General features: G+C 37.0%; 1 protein-coding gene across 1 annotated transcript in view; it reads right to left on the bottom strand.

The window, feature by feature from the left end:
- The window catches only part of DAB2 (DAB adaptor protein 2), a 68,087-nt gene that overhangs the window by 2,123 nt on the left and 48,579 nt on the right, over window positions 1-17,385 (bottom strand). Inside the window, 6 exon segments of the mRNA XM_051990237.1 lie at window positions 926-993; window positions 3,404-3,516; window positions 4,441-5,058; window positions 11,612-11,774; window positions 12,786-13,030; window positions 13,033-13,441. Of these exon segments, the coding sequence (XP_051846197.1) occupies window positions 931-993; window positions 3,404-3,516; window positions 4,441-5,058; window positions 11,612-11,774; window positions 12,786-13,030; window positions 13,033-13,441 (1,611 nt within the window). The 3' untranslated portion in view covers window positions 926-930.

Genomic DNA, 17,385 nt, shown 5'->3' on the forward strand with positions numbered 1-17,385 from the left:
GGGAAATAATCTATAATTCCGCAATAGGAAAATCACTCCCTGAAGGTAAACTGTGCTGCTCCCTGGGAAATTACATTCACTTTTTAGTCCTTTAAATTGTTGCTTAATTGTCCAGAAATATAAGACAAATCTATTATGATGTATACCTTTCAAGTAAAAGTAATAAAAAAGCCCAATTTGATTATTTTGTAGATTAGCAGCTATTTTCCATATATGTTACAAAGAGCTTCCTATTCTCTTCTTCCTTCCCTACTCAAATCCTTATCCAATATTCACCTGATATTTTAAGAATAAAAATCACTATATACATTGATGACATCTGATATGTCTAAAGTTAACTGGTGTGGGCTAGTCATGCTTGAAACCAAAGATGAAGCTATTTACCAATTTCTTTTCATGTAACAGGTAAAGGATTGGGGACCTGTGTAAATACACAGTTCTGTCACAACAGGAATTAGGGACAAGTACAATAAAAAATATCTTCTTCTTGGTCTTCAGCCTGAATTTCCTGCTTGTATGACTGGAGGTTTAACTAGGAATTCTTGTGCTCAATGCAAATTTCAAGAGCTATACTTCAAACTCTCAAATAATATCCCCCCAAACTATCCAATCATCTTGCTTGCTTGTGACACTTTGGGGGAATTCTTAAGTCCTCTATTTTTTTTTTTTTTTAATGTTTTAGCAGATATAAGGAATGCAGAACTCCATGTTCATAAGAACTAAGGTGTAGATTTTATGGGTAGAAGAAATTGAATTATCTAGCATACCACCAACAAACTTTGAGATCTATAATTGAATTCTCAACACTGTGCTATTGTTTTAAGAATGGAATCCCAACTTTATTACCTTCAAGTAAGGCACACTTAACTTTATTCTAAATTTAATTTCCCCTCAGACAATTAATTTTAAAGAACTTTCTACTTACAGAAGTTATGCAAACCGATTTCCAAAAGGATCCCCATATAGATGAGATGTTGGCTGAGGAGACACAGTCTATGGAGATATAATATCCAAATGGAAACTTATAAATAGTCTTATCTTTGAGTGTTGATCTGCATTTTATCTATAAGTAGTCTTGATCATAAAGAAAAAAATTCAAATTATCTCTAGAATTTTTAAAAAAGAAGTTTGGTTGGATTATAGAGCTGTGTGAGAAAATAGTTGGGAGACTACATCTTTGGGTTCCATTGAACTCCATGGAAATAGTGATGATAATTAGATCCAAATCCAAGTGAAAGTACAAACTTATAACAGAAAGTTTGCTTCCTAAGCATGCTATTTGGTATAATTTCTAAGATTTGTTGCCATTCATAAAGAATGAGATTATAAATAAATTAGAGGAACACAGGATAGTTTACCTCTCAGACGTGTGGAAGAGGAAGGAATTTACGACCAAAGAAGAACTAGAGATTATTACTGAATCACAAAATAGAAATTTTGATTATACCAAACTGAAAAGTTTTTGTACAAACAAAAGTAATGCAGACAAGATTAGAAGGGAAGCAATAAACTGGGAAAATATTTTTACAGTCAAAGATTCTGATAAAGTACTCATTTCCAAAATATATAGAGAATTGACTCTAATTTATAAGAAATCAAGCCATTCTCCAAGTGATAAATGGTCAAAGGATATGAACAGACAATTCTCAGATGAAGAAATTGAAACTATTTCTAGCCATATGAAAAGATGCTCCAAGTCATTATCAATCAGAGAAATGCAAATTAAGACAACTTTGAGATACCACTACACACCTGTCAGACTGGCTAGAATGACAGGGAAAGATAATGCGGAATGTTGGAGGGAATGTGGGGAAACAGGGACACTAATACATTGTTGGTGGAATTGTGAATATATCCAACCATTCTGGAGAGCAATTTGGAACTATGCTCAAAAAGCTATCAAACTGTTCATACCTTTTGATCCAGCAATGTTACTACTGGGCTTTTATCCCAAAGAGATCACAAAGGGAAAGGGATCTGTATGTGCACGAATGTTTGTGGCAGACCTCTTTGTAGTGGCCAGAAACTGGAAACTGAATAGATGCCCATCAATTGGAGAATGGCTGAATAAATTGTGGTATATGAATATTATGGGATATTATTGTTCGGTAAGAAATGACCAACAGGATGATTTCAGTAAGGCCTGGAGAGACTTAAATGAACTGATGCTGAGGGAAAAGAGCAGGGCCAGGAGATCATTACATACTTCAACAACAATACTATATGATGACCAATTCTGATGGACCTGGCCATCCTCAGCAATGAGATGAACCAAATCAGTTCCAATGAAGCAGTAATGAATTGAACCAGCTACACCCAGCGAAAGAAAGGTGGGAGATGATTAAGAACTATTACATTGAATTCCCAATCCCTATATTTTTGCCCACCTGCATTTTTGATTTTCTTCACAGGCTAATTGTACAATATCTCAGAGTCCAATTCTTTTTTGTACAGCAAAATAATGGTTTGGTCATGTAAACTTATTGTGTATCTAATTTATACTTTAATATATTTAACATCTACTGGTCATCCTGCCATCTGGGGGAAGGAATGGGGGAAGGAGGGGAAAAATTGGAACAAGAGGTTTGGCAATTGTCAATGCTGTAAAGTTACCCATACATATAACCTGTAAATAAAAGGCTATTAAAATTAAAAAAAAAATTGTTGCCATTAATCGTATTAAAAAAATTAATCTTTTTAGGGTAGAATTATAACTTTGAGTTTCCCCTGGAAAAACAATTAAATTCAGATTTTATGTCACATAATAAATACTTCCAAGGACAGGCACTTTACTTTAAAGTATCCATATTTGCCCAAGTATAACAGTTGAAAGCATATGGTGACCACTGAAAGTTAGTAATTATCCTTTTCACATCTGAGTTCCCTATTGAGGATGCACTATATATTAAGCTGATATAAGAAATTAAATGGGAGCTTTGAGGGAGCTTTGTGGAAGCTGCAGAAAATACACAAAAGCCAGTAGAAGACACAGAAAAGGTTTAGAAACTCAGAAACATGTAAGATATATGTATAATACTGTAAACACCTCACAAAAGAAAAATAAGATTCAGATTTCTTCTGTAGTATGAAATGAACCAGAAAAATCATACGCAGATTTTCCAGACTGTAGGGGCATTTTAACCTTCATAATACGTCAGGGAGAGCTGTATTATCTTTGACTAGGAGAAGCAATGTGCCAAAGATGAGTGTAGTTCTCAAAGTTGAATCTCTAATCTTTTTTGTGTATGTATGACAGAAATGTGAATTAAGAATTAAAAGTTAGATTCTTAAAAATTAAAGTGGAGCAAACTGATCCTACCAATTAGATTGAATATTAGTATTATTATTATTACTAAATAATAATTTGTCAAGTTTTCAGGTTTCTTCTAATAATCATACTTACGGGTGCTTGCGATGGAGAATGGAAAGGATCTTTTGCAAAAAGGTTCTCAAATGAGCTTTCCACTGGCTTGGATGCTAATGGGGTGCTTTGCCTGGGAATTGGCTTTGGTGCTTCTTTAAAAAGAAAAAAAAGAACAAAAATCCAAAACATGCTACTTAGTAGATTGGCTTCTTGTCTAAATAGTTTCCTGATAACATTTGCCTAATGAGATAAAGGAGAACAAACATTTATTGTGTTCACTGTGTTATAGACACTGTGCTAATCATTTTACAAGTATTAATCACATTTGATTTGATAAAAACACTTACATACTCTTTCTCAGAATTGTGAGGAAGAATCCAAACGCAATATTGTACATAGAAGGCCAGTGTTGCATTCAGGAAAACATGAGCTCAGAATCTGCCTCTGATACACACTGGCTATCTAACTGGCAAATTATTTTAACCTCAACACATGAGACTATGCAAAGTGAATAAGGATATGTTATAGATGAGGCTTCTCAATCACATTGACAGTTCTCTAGACTGATGAGTTTTAAGTCTGTTTCCCTGCTTTGGACAATGCCAGGCATGTAGTAGGGACTCAACAAATGCTTATTCCTTCCCCTTCTACTTCATGCCTCGCCCCTATAAAAGAGCTTCTAACTATTATGCAATAAGAGGCTTTTAAAATCTCTTTCAAAAAGAGCTCCTTATTATTATGAAGAGGCTTTTAAGATCTCTTTAAAAGCTGTTTAAGATAGAATTAATGCAGAAATTGAAAGAGAACCAGAATTATGAGTCAGCCCTGAGAACTCCACAAGTGTTTCCAATACTTCTCAAGGCTAGTGTGACCAGTACTAAGACACCTGTCACTAGGGGGCAATATCAGGCCAGTTTTTCCAAAGATAATAATCGTGTTTATTAAGGTATTCCAAAACATAAATAGTTAAACTTTTAATGCAGCTATTGAATGATCAATGAAATGACAAAGAAGCTAGCATTAGATTCTTCTGGACCTGATTACCTTGGACAAGGTTGTCGGGGTAAACACCTTACCATTTATCTTGGCCAACAACTGATTAGCATCTAAATCATCACTCTCTGCACTCTCTTGTGGAATTCCAACTTTGCTAGTGAAGTAACTGGAGAAGGCTCCGAAAGGCCCAGAGGATGCTTGCTCTCCTTTCCTTGCTGGCACTGCTGGTCGCTGCTTCAACTGGATGTCCTTAAACATTTCTTTCACTTCTTTGATTTCTTTATCTCCAAGTGGGTCTAAGGCAGTGAAAGCATCACAAGAGATATCCCTTTGTGGGACAGTTCTGGGAGGAGGCTGAGGTGGTGAGCCTGAGATAAGCACAGATGATTGTTGGCCAGGTGTGGCAGATGTTGGGAATATGTTACTCTGAAAAGGGTTCCCCATAGAGGCTTGTGATGGCCATGTATTAGCTGGCGCATTTGTGGTAGAGCCCCAGAGAGGAGGGGGTGAGGATGATGTTGGGGCTCCAAAGGATGTTGGCTGATCCCAGCCTGAGGCTGGTGGGTTTGTACTAAAGGTGAGAGGCTGACTGAATCCTGAAGGCTGAGAACTCATTATGGGCACTGAGGTGGACTGGTTGAAAACTAATGATGGTGGGTTCCATGATGCTGTCTGAGGTGCTGTTACTGGTAAGCCACCTAAGCAATAAAGAGGAAAAATATTAAATTTCACTAAATGAGAAATGTCAAAGATAGAATTAAATCTTCAACTGGCAATCCTATGGTAGTTAATTAAGTGCCCAAACATAGGAGGAAATGGACACTCTTGTACAAATATAATGTAACAATGCCTATATGTAAAGCCAAGCTAGACACCACATTAGACAGTTAATTTTTAAGATAATTCATATACATTTGTGACACTTATTTTCATAAAACCTCATGATGCTCACATTCCAAGGGGACCATTTCATAATTTCTACCAATTTTAACGCATCAAGTCCTGATATGAAGGAGATCTAAAAAATTTTTAGTTGTGACTGTGATGGGAAATTTGTTGAAGGTAGTGGGAAGTTCATAGAGAATGAGAAAACTACTTTAAATCACATTTTCTACATTGTATCATCCAACCTACATTTGGCCAGGAATCTGAAGATAATGGTGAGATGTAACAGACGATAAACATTTATTAAGTGCCTCCTGTATACCAAGCACTATGCTAAGTGCTGGGAATACAAATCATAAGAAAGACAATCTCTGCTCTCGAGAAATTTTAATGGTGAAAGACAACAAAAGGAAACTGAAAAGCAGTTAAGGGAAATGGGGTAATGACTATGGTGGGAAATGAAGAGATGGCAGGATTTCTGAGTTCTATTTTTTTTTAAAAGAACATCCTGTGAAATTGTTTATTCTATTTCCAAACTCACAAATAGAGAGATAAGGCCCATATTTTCCATTTTATCTTTTCCCTTCAAAATTGTTTCAGTGTCACCTATTTACTGTCAAAAATTTTCTCACTAATACTTCAGAAATAACTTATGTAAAATGATCCTAATATATACTGCTTTACTGTCAGAATGACCTCAAATTAATTTTTTAATTTTAATTTTCTTTTGATGAAAATCATCTCCATATAAAGTCCTTTAAATTTTTTTAAAAAATAACTTTTTATTGACAGAACCCATGCCAGGGTAATTTTTTTACAACATTATTCCTTGCACTCGCTTCTGTTCCGATTTTTCCCCTCCCTCTCTCCACCCCCTCCCCCAGACAGCAAGCAGTCCTATACATGTTAAATAGGTTACAGTATATCCTAGATACAATATATGTGTGCAGAACCGAACAGTTCTTTTGTTGCACAGGGAGAATTGGATTCTGAGTTCTATTTTAAGAGGGCTTTTGGGGGGAGTTTTTTCTGCTTTAGATGATAACTTTTAAAGAGGCAGAAGCAACAGAGAGTACTGCTAAGGTATATGAAACAAAGATGAAGCAGTGTCTACCACGGTGAATTTTCTGATGATAAATCTGTCCATAGGACACATTTAGGATGGCAATGGAGTCAAAACCAAGCTGAGCAACTGGTGGCAAATGAAGAGATGACTGTGATTTTGAGACCTCGATACAAAAAGGCAATGGGAGGAACTTTTTCTTTTGCTTTTGAGCCCTCTAATCAGAAAGGCAGAAGCAGGTGAAGGTATTTATGAGGTACCCTCCTCAAACTTCCATGAACTTTCCATCCTATTAAACATATTTTCCTACAAGCTTTTAAACATGTCTGCCTCATGTGATATCATATAAGCTTCTCCTTAGAATAAAAGCGTTTCTCTAATTCTAGTGATCCCTGCTTCCTTTAGCAGGGTTTCCTTCAGCTTGTTCTGGTGCTTCAGGCATTTCCTCTTTCACTTCCTCTGGGGAGTACTGAAAATTTAGGGTACCTTCTTAGCCACTATTAAGCAAATCCTATAATTCATTTCCACATACATTCAAAAGAAAACAAAGAGCCCAAGTCCTAATTTCAAAACTCCACCTGCCTTGAACTTATCTGACACTAAGTTCTTCAAAGTTTTCTAATCCCACTAGAATAGAACAAGAGACCTTGGTAATGCTATTTCTGTATCAAATGAAGGATATATGGGGGAGGAGGAGAAATCAAACAACTTTTTAGGATCTTGCCACACTTGACAATCTTAAAAGTGCTTGATAAATTGAATTTATTATTAGCAGCAGTATATTATGCCCTGCTTGTACACACACAGCAAGGTTATAGGATAATCTAAATTAATTCTGCTATTTTTATATGATCACCATGATCAAGACCAGGAATCAGTAAACTATAGCCTTCAACCAAATCTGACCGACTATCAGTTTTGTACTGCCCATGAGCTAAGAATGGATTTTACATTTTGAAAATAACAGAACTCTAGTAGAGATGAGACAAAAGAAAAAAAAATGGCTAGTTTTCAGCAAATTGTACCTGTTTGCTAAGTAAAGAAAATTGAGCATGTTAGAGCTGAAGGGATCCCTAGAAATAGTCTAAACTCATTTTACAGAAGAGGAAACAGTCTCAGATGTCCAAGTTCAAAAAGTTAATGAGACTGGAACTTATATTTGTCTCCATATTATTCTCTTCCATTTTGATCACTGTTTCCTTCTTAGATACCAAGTAAATATCTATTGTAGCCAACACACTAGTTTCCAACTACCATTCCCTGATCATTGTACTTATTAAACTAGAGATAGTAGGAAAATCAGAAGAGGAAAAATTAAAACTCCTTTACTTTATAAGAATTTAACCATAGTATGGCCATATAATTAAAGCCTTCTGTTATAGAATGTTGACTAATTCTGTAGTTGTTGTTTGTTCTCAAAGTAGACCATGATATCCAAAAAGATGATTCCATGAGTTGCAAATGAATCGGGTTTAAGCGAAGGAGGGCTATGCAAAATCACCAGCCACATCTTCTTTGAAACCATCTGGGTTCAGTGGTAAGATATAGATAAGGATGACTGGAATTAACTTTAGATCCAGAGAGTTCTGATGTGTTCTGCTGCTTTACTCAGCTAGAGGATGTCCCACTGCATAATTTGAGAAGAGCTGATCCTCTGGCATGAGACAGAGTAGGGTATGTTGGATGGAGTGCTGTACTTGGAATCAAGAAAACCCAAGTTCAAACCCTGCTTAGATAATAGCATGAGCCTGGGCAAATTACTTCATACATCTAAATTTCTATTTCCTCACCTGCAAAATAAAGGAATTGGAACTGACCTCAGAGTTCTCTCAGTTCTAAATCTGGGATTCTCTGAAGTGGCAGTTTTACATAATCCTAAAAACTGGATTGACTCAAAGATGTTAGAAAGAATAACCCACTCAGATGAGCAGACCTGTCATTTTAGTTCCATTAATGACTTTTCTCTTACTCATTATTTACTAATTAGGTTTTTAAAAATCAGTTGTAGAATAGCAAAAAGACAAGCTATCATTTCACAAACTTTGTGTCTTGTACTATCTATTCTTACTTTCTTAGGAGCAAAATTTGTGGCTTTGATCATGAAACTTGAGGGGCAAGGAGGAAGACAAAAAAGCTCTAAATAAGAGCTGAGAGTTTTTCAGCTTTTGGCCTTCCCTCCTCATCACTCACAAGAGGAAGCTATTTTGCAAGTCCTGCAAGCCAGGGGTGTGTGTGTGTGTGTGTGTGTGTTTGTCTGAGGCACACAAGGCAGAGGAGAGGTAGGGAAGGACGAAGGTGTATATGAGGTCAATCTCCTGTCCTCCTGATGCCAGATCTTAGCTGTGTGTTAGTATCAGTGCTAAGCTTCTACCCCCATCAGCTCACCAAAGGATGTGATCACCCAGCTGGGGGCGGAAGCCAGACCTACAACCTTCTGTGGCTTGGCGGAGGCTCACAGCTAGTGGACAGGGCCTATACTGTAGAGCTCATTTTACAGCAATGGCCAAACTCTGAAGAATCATCAGTATTCTGCTGTTGTGTATCCCAAGGCCTCAACGGGGGCATCTTGCCAAAAAAGCTTCACTTCATTTGAATAAATTAACAGTTATTGGGTCCAGCTGTATTTTCAGACTGACTAGTAAAATATTGGCTATAAAAATTCTTCAAGGCATGGATTAATAATCAGAGGACAAGCTCTCTGATGTTATTTAATCACAGCCATGACAGCAGTCATTTTCCTTCTTGCTATAAAGGGGTCCGCGATGTCTGCTATTACCATTTTGGGGTAAGAAGTGGAATAATGAAGCCCAGGAAAGACCATACTACATTTACAAAGAGTACTAGCATATGTGCTATCAAGGAAAATCAGAAGTTAGGGAGTATGCACAAGAAAGAATCTTTAGCCACTTAGCAGCTGGGTAACACCCCCCCCTCCTCCCCCCCGCTTCCACCCAGACATGACTCAACAAATTTAACACGACAGCATCAGAATGTTTTCCTACAGAAGAAGGGCACATCTAATGATTGAGCCAGTATTGAAATTTGAGAAATCCAAATTTCTGGTTTAAGATCTACAAGGAGAAAAATGTTACTTGGAACCTTCCCACTCCTAAGTGGTGGGAATCTATACAGGTGTCAAACAGCAAACACCAGTCTCTCCCTCTCCCCAAAGGACAGACATTGGTTGAAAGAACTGAAATTAGCAACAAGTCTGAAAATGATGGGAGGCTAGTTCAGAGTGGTCTTGCTGAGCCAGCCATTCCAGGATCAAATTGTGAAGGAACTGTAATGTTCTACACTCTCCCCTCCTTGCAAAGCACTCTGTCCTTTCCCATTCAGGCTTATGATTTTATGATTACTGTTCTGAAATCCTTCCCCATCCCCAATGACCACATGCTCTCTGAATTTCTGCATAAAACAAAATTTACAAGCCACCTATCAGTTCTTTAAAATAAAGATCACATAAATCAGCTCCCCCACCCCATCTCATACATAAATGAACCAATAAATGATTTTTAAATTTGTTTTTGGGGACTGAATTGATTTAAGTCTTAGGGTTTGAGGCTCTGTGCTTATCATGTAAATGTGGCTACCGAAATGGAGGCAAGAAGGTCCAGGTTCAAGTTTCACCCCAGCTACAAACTGATAGTATGATCATGGGGGCAAATAATTTTAATACAATGCCCTGAGAAACTTGTAGATCAGTGAGAATATATTTTGGATTTTAACATAGTTATCCAGAATTTTAATCCACATTTTAATCCACATGTACACACTTACACATATACTTGTCTTTATGAAGGGGAAACCACCTCTCCCCTTCCCTGTCCCCACCTTTCCTTGACACTTTTCAAATTCAGGTTGAGACTAATAAAACCACTTCCAGTTGTTGGAATCCTTACTAACTGCTAACTAATTAGAGTTGATCTAATCTTACAAGAAGATGTTTTGGCCAGAACCTGAAACTAGGTACTAAGTAGAACTAATCAATACAAGGCTTGTGTTCACACCTTTACTCATTGGAGTTCAATGAGTTCATACCTCCCTTGAAGCTCTTTGGGCCAGAGAGCACTATGGGAGAAAAAACCCATAATCCCTCTCTCTGGAAGGAGCATAAATAGGCCAATGGGCCAGTCGGAGAGGGATTATGGGTAGTTCTACTTAGTACCTTGTTTCAGGTTCTGCCCAAAACATCTTCTTGTAAGATTAGATCAACTCTAATTACTTAGCAGTTAGTAAGGATTCCAACATCAAAAGATGCACTGGCTCCAGCAGACAGGTTTTATAACCCACCAGAAGAGCAGTGTCCAGTGCGAGCAGCTCCACTATCTTTAGATAATCGCCAGGTGATGTGGAGAGACCCAGAAAGTGGTGAATGGAAGGGACCAGATAGACTAACTGCTTGGGGGAGAGGATTTGCTTGCATCTCTACAGGTGGAGAAGGAATCAGATGGGTGCCTACGATACGCATTCGCCTTGTCCATCGCAGAAAGATGGAGCAGACCCTTGAAACAAAGGAGAAGACCCAAGAAATATCGGGTGGTTCTGTTGCTGATTGTGCTCATAAGAATTATTAGATTCCTGGCACATGAACTAATGGACAATGGATTGCTTATGGACTATTTCTAGGACTTATGGACATGTGTAAATCTTCAGGTTGATTCATGTTGTTACATTACTACTAGCCTGTGTTATATTGCTATGTACTTATGCAAATTATGTATAATGCCTCCCATATTGATGGATTTATGTATACCATGTATATCTGTTACAAAGTTCTGGCCCATATTGATGGATTTATGTGTACCCCCTCAGAAACCCCCTATGTTTTAAAACAAAAGAAAGGGGGAGATGTTGGAATCCTTACTAACTGCTAACTAATTAGAGTTGATCTAATCTTACAAGAAGATGTTTTGGCCAGAACCTGAAACTAGGTACTAAGTAGAACTAATCAATACAAGGCTTGTGTTCACACCTTTACTCATTGGAGTTCAATGAGTTCATACCTCCCTTGAAGCTCTTTGGGCCAGAGAGCACTATGGGAGAAAAAACCCATAATCCCTCTCTCTGGAAGGAGCATAAATAGGCCAATGGGCCAGTCGGAGAGGGATTATGGGTAGTTCTACTTAGTACCTTGTTTCAGGTTCTGCCCAAAACATCTTCTTGTAAGATTAGATCAACTCTAATTACTTAGCAGTTAGTAAGGATTCCAACATCCAGTTCTTTAGATCTCCTATAATTAGAAGACTTGAGTCTTGAATAAAGCCCTGAATAAATCAAGATTAGGAAATTGATGGACTTACCTAGACCAGCCAGGGAACCCGCTGAGGAGGGAGCATTACTGTTGAAGAGGTCCATAGGATTATTCTGCAAGACTGGAGGTTGTCCTGTTGGTGAAGTCTGACCTGGGGATTCTGTAGTAGGAGTGGCAAAAAGATCTGACCCAAATATATCATTCAATGGAGACTGGTGGTAGTAGGAGGAGGAAGAAGGAAAAGGAGGGAAGAAAAACAGAAAAAAATCAGTTTGATAATTGTAAATAATCATAACTATTCTCATTCTTCACTTTTCAGAAGAAAAAACTAGATTTCCTAAAACCCAGAACTCTGTTGACAGAGAAAGATCAGACTAGATAGCAAATCATGGAACATCAGAGGAGGACAAAACCTTGAAGAGCTTATCCAAACCTCCCATTTTATAGATGAGCAGAGTGAGTTAAAGTCAGAGCAAAACTATACATCAGTTGTAACTCCCAGTCAGCTGTTGTTTTGTAGTTTTAATTTCTTTGTATTTTTTTTAACTGTGATGACACCTGCTTGAGACGGGTCTGTCATCACTCTTTCCCCTCCCCGCTACCCCAGTTTGTCAGTAATCTGCCTAAAAGCTGGAAAAGTATGTGCAGATGGAAACATTTGACCAAGAAAATACCTAAGTCGTTCCATAGCACTTATGTTAGATATGAAGACAAATATACTTTAAGACATACAAATCTAAAGGATGAATTAGCTATTTAAATAGTATTGGGTTGATTTCTACTCATAAATCTTAGAATGAACATCTATTTCTTTTTTCTAAATGAAACCCCAATTTCACAAGTTATTGTGGCAGCACTTTTTCAAAGCTAACTCTGACCTTCCCTTGCCCCATAGTAGGTAAAGATCAACTTACCAGAGATACAGAAGCCCGGCAGCATTAAAATGGAAAACTTGTTTAATTAAATATATTAAGTGATAAAGCATGCAAGTGGAAAGCAGGTGATAAACACTGCTATAAGGGGAAAGGGAAGTTTAAAAACGACGAATAATTATAGGGAAATATTCCTGGAGAACTGATGTGACTGGTCCCACCTTCTACCTGAATGCCACACTGGGAATTACAGTAGCAGAGGGAGTAAAAAAAAAAAAAAAGCTTGTATTAAGCCACCCTTTGGTAACGAACATGCATTCTGCCAATGGATATGTGAAGAAGGTAATTCACCTTAGCAGTCCTTCTGCCTCTTCCAGGTTTGGTACTTTGTGGAGGTGGGATAATTGTTATGGAGTCATGTGGTGAGTACTGGGCAGAGTTTTCTGTGTCCTGCTTTATTCCGTTGGGTAGTGACAGTCCTTTGGAAGGGGTTCCCATAAAAAAATTGGGGGAAGATGTGACAAGAAAGCCATTTTGTTCTCTTTCAGGTACCCCATTTTGAGTTCTGATTGTTGGCTGAATTTGCAAATTTGCAAAGGCCACTGGCCTGCCTGAGCCTCCTGTTTCCCAGTTCGATTAGAAATCTGGTCAAACTGTTGCCCAAAGTAATCAAAATCGCCATTCAGAGACCCATTACTCAGTGGAATCGGTAAGAAACTATTCAGACTCTCTTTCTTCTGATCGCGAGGTTTGACAGAATGAAATGAAGAGGGTGTCGATTGGTTTGCTTGCGTGAAAGGATCATCACGGAAAGGGTCAGGATTAGGGGTGGGAAAGAAGTTGAGATTGGCAGAAAAAGCATTTTCAGGCAAGAAAGGTGTCTGCGGCTTTGGTCGAGGAAGCGAGCAGGAGGTGATGCCATTGGTTAAGAAGGGATTTTCTCTTAGAGAATTCTGATTGGTGCCGATTTCAGAGTTTAGATCCACTAACAGGATATCTTTGCTTTCCTATCAAATTTAGAAAGAAAAGAGACAGTGTTAGTCAATATCGGGGTTTTAAATGTGAGCGGTATCATGGTGATTATTGATGACATACCTCACATGGTAGCTTTTCTCTTTATCAATTCAGGAGCCAGTTATTGATACACTCTCCTTACTTCAACACACATATGCTTTCTCTCCACAACTCCCACTTTTGCTCATGAGAGTTCTTAGTAAGGTCCTGCTCTATTGTGATTCTCTTGGCTAAAGGCTATTGCTTCTCATTCAACTAAAAATAACTCCATGTGTGATACATTTTACATACCTTATCTCATTTGAGCTTCACAATAACCTGTGAGTTTGGTGCTACTGTTTCTATTTTATAGATAAAGAAATTTAGATTGAGAGGTTAAGTGATTTACCCAGGTTCATCTAATTGTCTCAGATATAATTCTAACTCATGACTTTCTGACTCCCCAGCATAATACATCAAAACCCTATAAATATCTCCAAAGTTTAAAGTGATGAGAAATAAATTTCCAAAAATTTATATCTAAAATTCTTTCCAGTTCAATGATCAGGCTCAGAGAAGTCAAATACTTTGCCTGTTCAGAGTTTCACACTAATTAGCTACGTGAATGTAAACTAGGATTCTGGCTTTTTGTATCTAGGATAATGTTCTTTTCTTGCTACCATGAGGCATCCTTAAATAGTTTTTAGTACTAAAACAATCCTAACATAAAATTAGAGGGAACCATAACTACCAAGGGTTCTTCCGTGGGAATAGTTTGAGAGTTCCAATTGCAAGAATTCAATGTTTCTTGGTGAGTTAGGAAAGAAATTAGGTCTTTGGTTTGTCTAATCCTGTAAGATGAGTCAGGCAGTGTGTAAGATAAATTCTTCATATTGCCTAGGTTTTTTTATTCTACTCTGCTTGCTGCCTTCTTTAGCAGTAAGTATCCTTGTTGTATCCTCATTTTTGCCTAGCTTTCTCCCATTTTCCTCTGCATTCAGAGGCTGTAATTAAAGAAAGCACTCAGGGCAGAAAGAGGATTCTAACTGAAAGGGAGCTTGATCACTTTCAAGAATATTTAGGTTTCAACATCTCTGAGGGAACAGTGGAGATAGGACTCTGCTAGGAAAGATGCACAGAATCACTATGGGAACATCTTTGATGTTTCAAGTGGTAGGTCCTTGAACACAAACCACTCGTGGTTAGCTTAGCTGGATATTCAATATTAGTGGGGTTGCCCTTTTCAAATACTTAGAAGTATATTTTTAGGGCAGAAATGTTAAGTGTAAGAAAAAGTTAAGTTTGGCAGAAAAGTATAGTACACACACACACATACACAAATGGGGGAGGGATGGGAGGAGTGGAGAATCTTATTCTAAACCCCTATATCTGAACAATATGTCCAGCTCTCACAATACAAGTTTCTTCTTGTACATATTTTGGTAGTATAGAAAGACTGCGGTCCTTAGGGTATGAAAACCCAGGTTCAAATTCTGCCTTTTATACTTATTATCTGTGTAGCCCTTTTCATCTACCTTTACATAAAGGCTTTTAATACAGAATAAGATTTTGGTTTTAATCTGAATTTATGTAGAGAAGTTTTTTTGACTATATTTGAACTGAACTGTTTTTTATAGTAATAAGTATGAATGAAGCTCTTAAACTACTCAGTGACATTGCTGTTGGATTAAGAGATCTAGATTTCAGAATTTGAGATCACATTTTTGATCTTTTTGGTGTTGCAATGGCGAGATAGGAAAAAAAAAACCCAACTGATTTTACATTTAAAAATGTATTAGTTGAAATCGTGGTGACTTGCCAAATCAACTGTATTAGAAGTTACCTCTTAGATTATACATGGTAGAGATATTAAAGTTGTGCTAATGAATCTGAGGATAACCTGCTTAGGTTTTAACCATAGATTTTATAATCTGGATTACATGGTACCAATCTTGGCCTCCACTGACTAAAAGTAGGAGTGGAAGATGAATAATATTAATGAACATAGGCAAGGAAAGCTAGAACTATTGATGAAGTATCAAAGATCGGGAGCTAGAAAGGTCAAAGATCATCCAGTCAAAGCACCCCCTCATTTTATGAGGGAGGAAATAGAAGGAGATCAGTAAAGTGATTTGTTCAAGATCAAAGATAATAAATTGGAATCTGAATAAGTTGGGAGTCTTTATAATCCAAAGATGGCAAAGGTCTTTCTACAGTATTAAAATTTAGATTATGACCCAGTATGGTCTGAAAAGACCAAAATTAAGTCAGCTCTCTAATCTACATTCATTATTTCTAGATTGTTTTTCATAGTCATGTAGTTTAGTAACAGATTATTTTCTTGGACCCTTTGGCGCCTTATATTTTGAGCACATTAAGTAAGAAGTTTTAGAGCTGGAAGGCACTTTTGAAATCTAGCCCAAACCCTTCCATTTTACAGATGAGGAAATAAAAGCAAAGATCACATAGTTCACATGTAGCAGAGCTTGAATTCAATCCTAATTCTTTTTCTATGATATTTTACTAATTTAAAAAAAAAAGGAAAAAAGGTAAATATAGATCAATGTTAACACATTGAAATAAATAAAATTTGTTTAGAAGAGATAGTCTGATTCTGCCTCAGGATCATAGGATGTAGAGTTGGAACAGATATTGGACATATTTTAGTTGTCCCATTTTATAGATGAGGAAACTTGGAGGTGAAGAGAGGTACTGGAAGTTAAATGGTAAGTTTGCAATCTTAAATACTTGCAGAAAATGCTTCAAACTTCAACTTCATTTTTATTATTGGGACCATAGGCAAATAGATTCTCATGTTCATTGTCCCTATTTTATATCTGGTAAAATATTTGTACTACTGGGATAATGTGAAGACAGAGCTTTGGAAAACTGAAAGTGCTTAAAAAAATTAATTTTGTATAAAGTACATAAGAGCCTAATTTCTTCCTAAAACCATTTAGGATGATCATACTTGCTAATTCAATTTCTTCAGTATTTAATCATTTCTCACCACTATTCTTCCTCCACTGACATTGTTTTCTCAAAAAGTCATGAGGCTTCAAATCCAATAATTTTAATCCTCAATCTCCTCAAACCTTTTACTTTATTCGATATTTTCACCTTTCTTCTCTCTGGGTTTTCTGTGACACAGAACTCTTCTGATTATCTTCTTATATCTCCTAACACTTTTGATCTTCCTCTAATGCCCTCAGGGCCAACTCTACCTTAAGAGCTGTCCTTGACCCTTCTCTAAGTAATCACTCTCCAACTCAAACTTCTTTCCTAATCTCCAGATCTTCATCTTTAATTACCTACTAACCATTTCCATTTACATAATCTGCCAACATCTGACACATAATTTATTTAAAATTTATCTACTTCTTCTTTATTCTCTGCTTTGAACACACATACACACATATGCTTATTTGCTTATTCCTAGCTTCATTATTTCCATCACTAGTATTTTTTCTGGTCATCCAAGACTAGGAACAATATCTTCAGTTCCTGTTTACGACAGGCAAACTGAGACAATTAGGTAGCACAACAGATAGAACTTTCAGGAAGATTTGAGTCCAAATCCAGCCTCAGACAACTACTAATTTTGTAAGTCTAGGCAAGTTATAGAACCTTGGTTTGTCTCAGTTTCTTCAACTGTAAAGTGACAAGAAAAACTGCACCTCACAGGATTATTGTGATGATCAAATGAGAGCATATTTATAAGGCACTTAGCACAGTGACCGGTACAAAGTAGGTACTGCGTAAATTCTTATTTCCTTTCCCTTCCTTTCTCCCCTCTGATCTCTAAAATCTTCTCAATTCTGTCATTTCTGTCCCTTTATCTTTATTTATTTATTTATTTTAATATTGGTAACCTGAGCCAAAACTTCTTAAACTGTGTGTGAATTCCATGTGGGGTCACATAATTGAATGTGGGATTGAGAAATTAGGATTTATTATC

The sequence above is a fragment of the Antechinus flavipes genome, chromosome 1 (assembly GCF_016432865.1).
Source record: "Antechinus flavipes isolate AdamAnt ecotype Samford, QLD, Australia chromosome 1, AdamAnt_v2, whole genome shotgun sequence".
Lineage (NCBI taxonomy): Eukaryota > Metazoa > Chordata > Mammalia > Dasyuromorphia > Dasyuridae > Antechinus > Antechinus flavipes.